The sequence below is a fragment of the Populus euphratica genome, unplaced genomic scaffold, assembly GCF_000495115.2.
Source record: "Populus euphratica unplaced genomic scaffold, PopEup_1.0 scaffold243.1, whole genome shotgun sequence".
Taxonomy (NCBI): domain Eukaryota; kingdom Viridiplantae; phylum Streptophyta; class Magnoliopsida; order Malpighiales; family Salicaceae; genus Populus; species Populus euphratica.
The window spans coordinates 951-10244 of NW_011500122.1; the positions used below are offsets into that span (position 1 = coordinate 951).

The 9294-nt window shown below is 33.0% G+C and overlaps 1 protein-coding gene across 1 annotated transcript; it reads left to right on the forward strand.

The window, feature by feature from the left end:
* The first annotated feature begins 298 nt into the window (after window positions 1-298).
* LOC105110131 (receptor-like serine/threonine-protein kinase SD1-8) lies at window positions 299-1863 on the forward strand. The gene is made up of 5 exons (XM_011005068.1): window positions 299-390; window positions 504-709; window positions 800-1037; window positions 1128-1278; window positions 1369-1863. Exons 2-5 carry the CDS (start codon window positions 646-648, stop codon window positions 1678-1680), a joined length of 765 nt encoding a protein of 254 aa, XP_011003370.1. The 5' UTR covers window positions 299-390; window positions 504-645; the 3' UTR covers window positions 1681-1863.
* The last annotated feature ends 7431 nt before the right edge of the window (window positions 1864-9294 follow it).

Here is a 9294-nt window from a genome sequence, read left to right on the forward strand (position 1 = left end):
CATTGGCATTTTAATATTATCACTAACTGGCTTTTCCGTATGGAAGAGGAAGAGATTGCGGAGTGTATGTAATGGAACACAGCAGGAAGGTAATGTCAAATTGATTCAAGAACTCAATAAGGCAAAAAACTTGTATAAAAAGAAAGTAGTTACTGTATTATGTTCATCTATGATGAATTTGTCTTGCTATCTCTAAAATCAGGTCCTCAAGAGAGAAGCCAAGATTTATTGTTAAATGAGGTGGTTATAAATAAGAAAGACTACTCTGGTGAAAAAAGCAAAGATGAACTAGAACTGCCACTGTTTGATTTTTGTACAATAGCAGCAGCTACCGGCAATTTCTGTGACGAAAATAAACTAGGAGAAGGTGGTTTTGGTTGTGTTCACAAGGTAAATTCTTTTGTTAAGATAATGTAGGGAAAGAATTTGGAACGATTATCATTAGCTTTAATGCAGACCAAAAGCGTGACCCTGACAGAAAGTATGTAACAATGCCAGGGTAGGCTAGTAGAAGGCCAAGAAGTAGCAGTCAAGAGGCTGTCGAAGAAGTCTGGTCAGGGAACAGAAGAATTCAAGAATGAGGTCAGCTTAATTGCAAGGCTTCAACACAGAAATCTTGTTCGACTGCTTGGTTGCAGCATTGAGATGGATGAGAAGATTCTTATTTATGAGTTCATGGAAAACAGAAGCCTGGATTCTGTTCTATTCAGTTAGTCCCTTTTAACATTTGGTTCTCTTTTGCATCTCATTGATTAGATTTGAATTCAAGCTACTTATTTTGATAAAAATATTGTTACAGATAAGGCAAAAAGCTCTCTACTAAATTGGCAGAGGCGCTTCAACATCATCTGTGGGACTGCTAGAGGACTTCTGTATTTACATCAGGATTCCAGATTTAGAATTATCCACAGGGATCTCAAAGCAAGCAACATTCTGCTTGACAGGGAATGGACTCCAAAAATATCAGACTTTGGCATGGCTAGAATATTTGGTGGAGACCAAACACAAGCAAACACCAGGAGGATAGTGGGAACATAGTAAGTACTACAACTAGATTTCTTTACTGCCTTAAGGCTGCAAACCTCACTTTCCTCTTCTTATCTAACTGTCATATTGGTTACATGTAGTGGCTATATGTCTCCGGAATATGCAATGGATGGGCTATTCTCAGTGAAATCAGACGTTTTCAGCTTCGGAGTTCTAGTTTTGGAGATTGTATGTGGGGAAAAGAACAGGGGGTTTTATCACTCAAACAGTGAACTTAACCTTCTTGGGAATGTAAGTACACAAGTGCATTTCAGTGGCTTCACTTCTCATTGAAAATGAGAGACTTATTGATCGGCAAACATTGAACTTGAAATATTGCAGGTGTGGAGGCAGTGGAAAGATGGGAATGGATTGGAAGTGTTAGATAAATCAGCTGGCAGTTCATATAGCCCTAGTGAAGTTTTGAGATGTATACAAGTAGGCCTTTTATGTGTCCAAGAGCGAGCAGACGATAGACCAACAATGGCTTCTGTGGTGTTGATGTTGAGCAGTGAAACTGCATCAATGCCCCAGCCCAAAACTCCTGGATATTGCCTTGGAAAGAATCCATTTGAAACTGATTCCTCTTCAAGCAAACAAGATGAATCATTCACTGTAAACCAAGTTACAGTTACAGTGCTAGATGCTAGGTAAAAGAAACTGTATAACTCTTCTAGCATATTTGTATATTCATAGATTTTGTTATACCTCACCAGCTGTTGTGATTTACAGTTTTTGTGTATTGGTGCATCTCCTTTTGATAACAAGTGTGGGATATCCATGTTTAATTTATAGTTTATACAAGCTATAAGCAACCTTGGATAGGTTGTTTTGTCACAAGTGCACACAAAAATTGAAACACAAACATGAAGTTATGAAATGCTGTAGTTTGCTCGACATGTAAATAGGAATTCAGAAAGATTAGATCCCATTTAGCATATTTGTGTGTCTCATGAGTTTTTGAATGCTACATCAAAGGCTGCAATTCACTGTTCTTGAGTATTAACAAGTAGCCTGAGTCTGAGAATTCACGATGATTAGAATGTCAACCGATGCAAGAAATTAAAGCCCGTTTCTGATCGACATTACAGATTTAAGATTGCCGGCAGACACTCTTGGAATCTAGCTACAGGCCAGAAACATATTTGTAAGACGTCCGAAAAGGAACATGTAAAAGAAATAACTGTTTATACCAGGAAACAGAAGACAAGAATCTCAACAAGTGCATTCAGGATCTGTTTTCCATCTCTCTTTGCAGATTCTAACTTGACAGACTAATTTTCTATCCAATTTGGTAAAAACACAACGCACTCAGATGAAAAGTAATTCATCCAGAGAAAATTAGACTGTAGAGTAAATGAATACTATCAACAATGTCAATCAAAAAGGCCAAATTATGACCTATGAAGAATTATCACAGCATCAGAATCATAGCCTTGTCTACAAAATCATCCTGAAAAAATCTGAAACACAGAAGATTAGAACTTGAATAAGAAACATAGAGACTATTGAGTGCAACTTTGCAAGTAATATCAGTACCTGGAATCAGCCTTCTTAGGCGAATCAGATGCACATTCTACATGATTTTGTAGTAACAGTTCCCTCTAGAGAGAAGGATCTGATATCGTTTGCCGCAGGGACACTTGAAGTGAACGATGAAGCAATCCCCAGATTTCTCCACACAAACAGATTCTTCGTAATCTTTCACTGAATCGCTCTGCATCAAACATATTATTCACAATCTTTCATTAAATAAAATCAAAACACACTCCAATTTAACAAAAAATCATCGAACAGTCGAAAAGAATCGACAACTCAGTAATGAAACACAAGAATCATAAGTTCATTTTCGTGTCAGGACAAACGAAGAAATTAAGGGTAACAGTTTTACCTTTTCAGTTGCATCAGGAGGGTTATCTTCAGGGCCTAATTTCTCAGCTTCTTCTTCAAAATCACATGGCTCGGCAAAAACTTCATCAGTGTCGGGCATAATTTCGTCCCACCATTGATTTATTTCCTTCATGCTATCCCTCATCTTCATCAGCCACTGTTAATCACCATAAATTTCCCAAACCCTCGATTATAATTATCTTAAAGCCACAAAATCCTCTCTATATCCCAAGAATCCCAAAAAAAAATATCTAAAAGGAAAATTTCCAAGAATCACATTTCCAAGAATCTTTTTATCATCTTCTTAATTAAAAGATGCAGATTAAGACAATTACAACAGAAACTAGTCAAGAATTACTACCAACCTTGAAACTGGAACCTCCATTGGAACTTGAAGACCTTGAAAGGCTCTTGTCAGGAGAAAGGTCTGACACTGATCTTCTCAATGGTGGCTTTGGAGGCAGAGACGCACTTCCCTTCTTGGAACTACCCGGTGGCGATTGTGCTACCAAGTTGGCCACATTTGGCGGGGAAAAAGGATCAGAAAGGCAGCGGCGGAGGACAGGGTCAGTACTGCAAATGGGTTGGAGAATCTTGGAGAAACCCGATACAGAATTAGGAGCATTGTTGTTGTCGTTAGTAGTAGTGGTTTCATGGGGTTCAACAAACAGTTTCTTGGGTTTCTTTGTGAGGTGGTCTTGTGGGTTATGGTCAGGAGACCTGCGTTTGTTGTAAGAGGAAGAGGCGGAGCAGCCACAAGTAGTGCAAGGAGTACTGTGGTGGTGGTTGTTGGTAGAGGAGTCAAGGCGGAGAAGAGAGAAATCAATGGATTCATCTTCTAAGTTGTTGGCTGCGGGGATTTGGAATTCTTGAAGATTAAAGTCGCACATTTCTATGATCTTTCTGCGGCGTTTCTCTCTGATCTTTCTTTCTCTCTTGGAAGGCGAAGGAAAGAAATCAAGAATAGGAGGCGTGGCTCTAAGTGGGGGATCATATATAGATTGAGAAGGGACATTGGAATACCAACAGTAGAATGACACGTAGCGGTTTTTTGGTTAAGTGATGAGATGACAGAAAAAGATTGGTGAAGAAGGTAGTTTGTTTTCGCGCCAAGTTGGTAACTGTAAAATAGTTCAGTTATGTTAGGCGGGCCTTTATGGGATCTTTGAATTGGTATATAAGACTAGTCAATTAGAAGCATTAATTTATTTCCAATCAAATTGATGATCCTTACCGTTTAGTCGTGGATACTTACAGAATGTGACACTGATCATCTTCTCAGCACCAACAACCTCAGTGGTTCTTCTGTTGGTTTTAATTGCCTTGTACGTTTTATGGAAGAGGAAGAGACAGGGAGGTAGAAGGAGAATATGCACAAGCAGAGGAGGGAGCTTGGAAAAAAAGGTGTTCTTATAAGGGGTTGTCTAGCTTGGCAACTTTCTCACTTTTTTTTGTGCTTCATGTACTTTGATGTTGATTCCTCTTTCTGCTGCATGATCTTAGGAGGTTTTTGAATACAGTAAGGATCTCTTGCTTCCTCAATTCATTGTGTTTCGCTGCACTCTGTTTTTTCTGCATCTGTGCTGAGTTCGAGCATAGCCAGGAACAGGTTGCCCTAGATACGGACATGCCATAGTTCCTGTTTTTTCTTTGCCACTCATGCATACATGTATAGAAGTGATTCTTTCTCTGGATATTCCCATTGTAAAGAATCTGAACGTGAAACTGTTGAAAGGAAATTAGTTCAAACAGATATAGAGTTATTATGAATCCCATTTTGGGGGTTTCCTTGTACAGATGTTCAATCTTCTGTCATGTCTGCTATATATTTTGACAGTAGTGCTTGCATTGTTGGAGATATAGTCAACAGTGCTGCTTAGTTGATGGATAAATTTATTTCAAGCCGAATAATGGTTAACAGGAAATCACAATTGGTTTTCTGTTTCGGGGGAAGAGGAAAACAAGAAATTTGCGGTATGAGCTCGTCAGAAAGATGATTCTAAAACAAAGGGATAAATTCTTTGACACCGAATTGGTTTCCTGTTTGTCTAACAGTATTTTGTAAAGGCAATCACAATTTATCCATAAAAAGCACTGCTGACTATATCTCCAACAATGCAGGAACCAATGTCATCTTCCAAACTATTTTGCTTGATCTTATTAATTTAGTTAAATATCCGGTGGGGCGATGTTTTCAAAATAAAAGAGAACGATTTAATAGGAAAAACCAATGAAGCTCTTGGAGGCTTAAGATAATAAATATAAATAAATGAGGAGTATTGTAATAATTGAATAAAAAATTGATAAATATAAATAGGAAGAGAACAATATAAAAAAATAAAAAAGATGAAGAGAACTGAAATTGAAGGTTGAATTGGAGGAGAGAAAGAAAAGAGAAGAAGGAAGAGAAAAGGGAAGAGAATTATAAAAAATAAGTTGTTGAGAGAGGTTTATGCTTTAACACACACACACACATATATATATAAAAGGATTGTTATTAGTTAAGATTTTTAATTGTTATGATTAATGATTTAATTAGTTGAATTTTAAATAATTTTGTTAGAAATAATGATTTGAGATTAATTAATTGATGTGTTGGTTGTAAGAATATTGAGGGAAAAAAAAAAACCCTTGCTGGAAATCTAGACAGTATAGTCTTGAGGTTGAAAATAAAATATTTTAGTTTGGTCCCTTAATTTATGAAAATTATAGTTTAATATTTGAACTTTGAAAAATTATAGTTTGGTTCTTATAGTATAATTTGAAATTCTGAATAGAATTAAGGATGGATTATGGATAAAATTTTAGTATAGTTATGAATTTATGATATTTTTAGTTTGGTCCTCTAATTAGACAAAATTATAATTTGACCCTTAAAATCTAAGAAAATTTAAGAATGGTCCCTGGATATAATCTTAGTTTTTCATATTGGTTTGATGAATAATTGAGGGTTATTTGATAAATTATTATCAAGTTTAATTATTTGTTTTTTTAATAAAATTTCAGGAAAAACATTTAATTTTTGGATTTTTAGAAAAAATAACTAGTTTGATTGATAAACATATATGGTTATGAGTTAGACCCTTAGTTAAGTATATTAAATAGGTTGTACATTCTTTTCAAGTTATTTTGGAATATGCCTCCTTTTTTATTCAGTTAATCTTGATATTCTACATACATGGCATCAATAGGATTGCCTTAGTATCTGATTTCAAGTTCTGTTTGCTTTTAAGTCAGGTGAATGAATAATTTTTCATATATATGAGAAATAATATAAATATTTGAATTGTTAATACAAATTAGATTATGCTTCTTGATTATATATATATATATTGATTATTAACCTTATTGCGATAAAGTATGATCAATTGTTAAATCTGAATTCTTTATATAAGTCAACATATACTTTTGAATTGACAACTATTTATTTAATTGATATCATGAGTTAAACCTTGAGATATGAATATGCTTGTTTCATTATGACATGACATATGGTATGTCAATTAGAATAACTATATGAACATGGTAGTGTTAATCTTTGAGCACATTATATTTGAAACAGTAATTGATTAGGGGAGTCACCAACTTATGTAAACTGATCATCCTATAGTATGAGGCCTCATGCTTATTGCATTTTGAATTTTTGACGAGCTTTACTTTATAATATTCTTATTATAACTTATTTGAAAAACTTTTCTATAAGAACCTAAAGTTATACACACACACACACACACAAACACACACACATACACATTATTATATTATCTTGTGTTTGTATATTGAACGTTATCTACTTAGTGAGTTGTTGAATTCACCCTCTCACTATTTATCTTTTTTTGCTTATAATTTGTTAGCAGGCCACTTTTATTAGATCTTCAAAACCTACTCTTTTGATTGTGATTAATTATATGAATAGAGTAGTGTTAGTTTTTGTGCACATCTTATTTAAAACCATAGTTGGTTAGGGGAGTCACCAACTTGTATGAACTAATCATCACATGGTATGGAGCCTCATGCTTATTGCATTTTGAATTTTTGATGAGCTTTACCTTATATTATTCTTGTTATGACCTATTTGAGAAACTTCTCTATAAGAACCTAAAGTCGTATATAAGCAATCATGATACGCTTGATATAGAGTGATCATATCAATGAATGGAGTGTCAAGAATGATGGTATGATTTATATCTTTGGTAACAACAAAGAATGTTTTAAGAGAAATGTCATTGTTGAAAATAAAGGCTTGGGTTTTTCCTGTAATATGCAATTTTGAATTATTAGTAGCAGAGAGTTTTTCAGATGTATTTTGTAAAAATCATTTTGGAACGACGCCTTCTTTGATGCAGTTTATATATATATATATTCTCATTGTTAGATTATCTAGTGTATGTATATTGAATGTTATCTACTCAGTGAGTTATTGAACTCACCCTCTTACTATTTATCTTTTTTTTTTCAAGCTTATAACTTGTTAGCAAATCACTTTTATTAGAACTTCAAAACCTAATTTTTTTTTGTGATTAAAACTTTTTTATTATGTCTAATTAGTGCTCTACAACTATAAATTTGCATTAGCTCTTATATTAAGATAATCAAATTATATTATGGAGTTAGTTTTGTTATTATCATTGCGTTGAATTCTGATTAAGTTATTAAAATGATAAGTTTGTATATGAATTTATGTTCACATATGTATAGAACCCTAGAGGGGGACCATTCATTAAATAAGAAAACAATCTAACAAGACTTGATAATAATCTACTAAATAACCCTTAATTATTCATCAAACCAATCAAAAAAATCTAATATTTCAGCTATGAATCAATTTGGAATTTTATCAGCTTTTTAGGGGTGTAATTTTGTTAAATGACCAGAAAATGTCATAAATTCATAACTATACAAGAATTTTACCCATAATCCATCCTCAGTTTTGTCCAGAATCTCGAGTTATGCTCCAAATACCATTCTAGAAATTTTTTCAAATTTTTAGAGTCAAATTGGAGAACCGAACTGAAAATGTCCTAAATTCATAACCATACTGTAATTTTTCCTATAATTCATCCTCACTTCTATCCAGAATCTGGAATTATGCTCTAGGGACCAATATGTAATTTTTTCAAATTTTAAGGATTAAATTGTAATTTTCACAAATTGAGCGGACCAAATTGAAATTTTATCATCTTCAACCTCAAATCTAGATTTTTCCACATATCACCTTTACCAAAATCTCTAACTCAAATTCATCATTTAAACAAACTATAACTAAACATCATTATCTTTACCTAAAATCTTTCAAAATCAACTAAATAACTCATTACCCATAACAATTAACCCATAATATTCCAATGAATTCATCAATCAAATAAAAAAAATCTTCAAAACCCTAATCTTTAACAAAACAGAAAATCAAAGATAAATAATACATTTATATATATATATCAAAGTATAAATCTTACTTTTAAAATTTATTTTTTTAACTCTCTTCTCCTTTTTCTTTCCCTCTTTTCTCTTCTTCTTCTTTTCCTTTTCTTCTCTCCTGCCGATTCTCACTCTCAAATTTCAGATCCCTCTTTCTTTCTTTCTTTTTTTATTTATACTTATCATGTTTTATTCAATTGCCACAATACCACTTATTTATTCTCAGGCAAGTTGTATTATCTAATAAGAGAGAACGCGTTTGTTTGACAAAAATGATGCAAAAGCACATCACTACTGCATCATATAATTTGCAAAGTGAAGAAAGGCGTTCAAAGTTAAAAGTATAAAATAAAAAACTTCAAAGATGAAAAAATAAATTAGGACAACAACGTAATGTTCTTACTGTTAAAAGTAATAATATTATCTCAATACTCATCTTGGAATGTTGAAGAGTGCAAAATTTTATACCTACTAGATGCAGGATATTATGAAGGAGCTGAGCTATCATATTCGAATTTGTTATGGTTGAAATATATTCTTTGTTTAGCAAATATATTTATCAACTAGATATATTACAGTGCCACTAAATATAATAGCACATCTAAGATTCTCTCAAGCCTTCTTCGTGATTCTTTTGTCCTGATTTGTCTTCCATTTCTAATTAATCTACATCTCATTCAGGTTGCATCACTACTAATCTAGATTGCTACCATGATTATATTATTAAATAATATTTATGTAGTCTTATTTATTAAAGGTAGAATAATACTTTCAATTTAATCTATATATACTTTTTTTGTATTTAGGTTAAGACTAAACATTCATAATATACAAAATTCTAGCCTCTTTTTTGTGTTTAATCTTAATTATTTTAACATGGTATCAGAGATGGTTTTATGAAATGAGGTTTAATCCCGAACACAGCTTTGCGGATCTAACTCTGTTAAAAATTTTTGAAAT

Coding starts and splice junctions, on each gene's coding strand:
- LOC105110131 (XM_011005068.1), top strand. CDS start 646: ATGGATGAGAAGATTCTTATTTATGAGTTCATGGAAAACAGAAGCCTG. Junction 710..799: donor CCTGGATTCTGTTCTATTCA/GTTAGTCCCTTT, acceptor ATATTGTTACAG/ATAAGGCAAAAAGCTCTCTA. Junction 1,038..1,127: donor AGGAGGATAGTGGGAACATA/GTAAGTACTACA, acceptor GGTTACATGTAG/TGGCTATATGTCTCCGGAAT.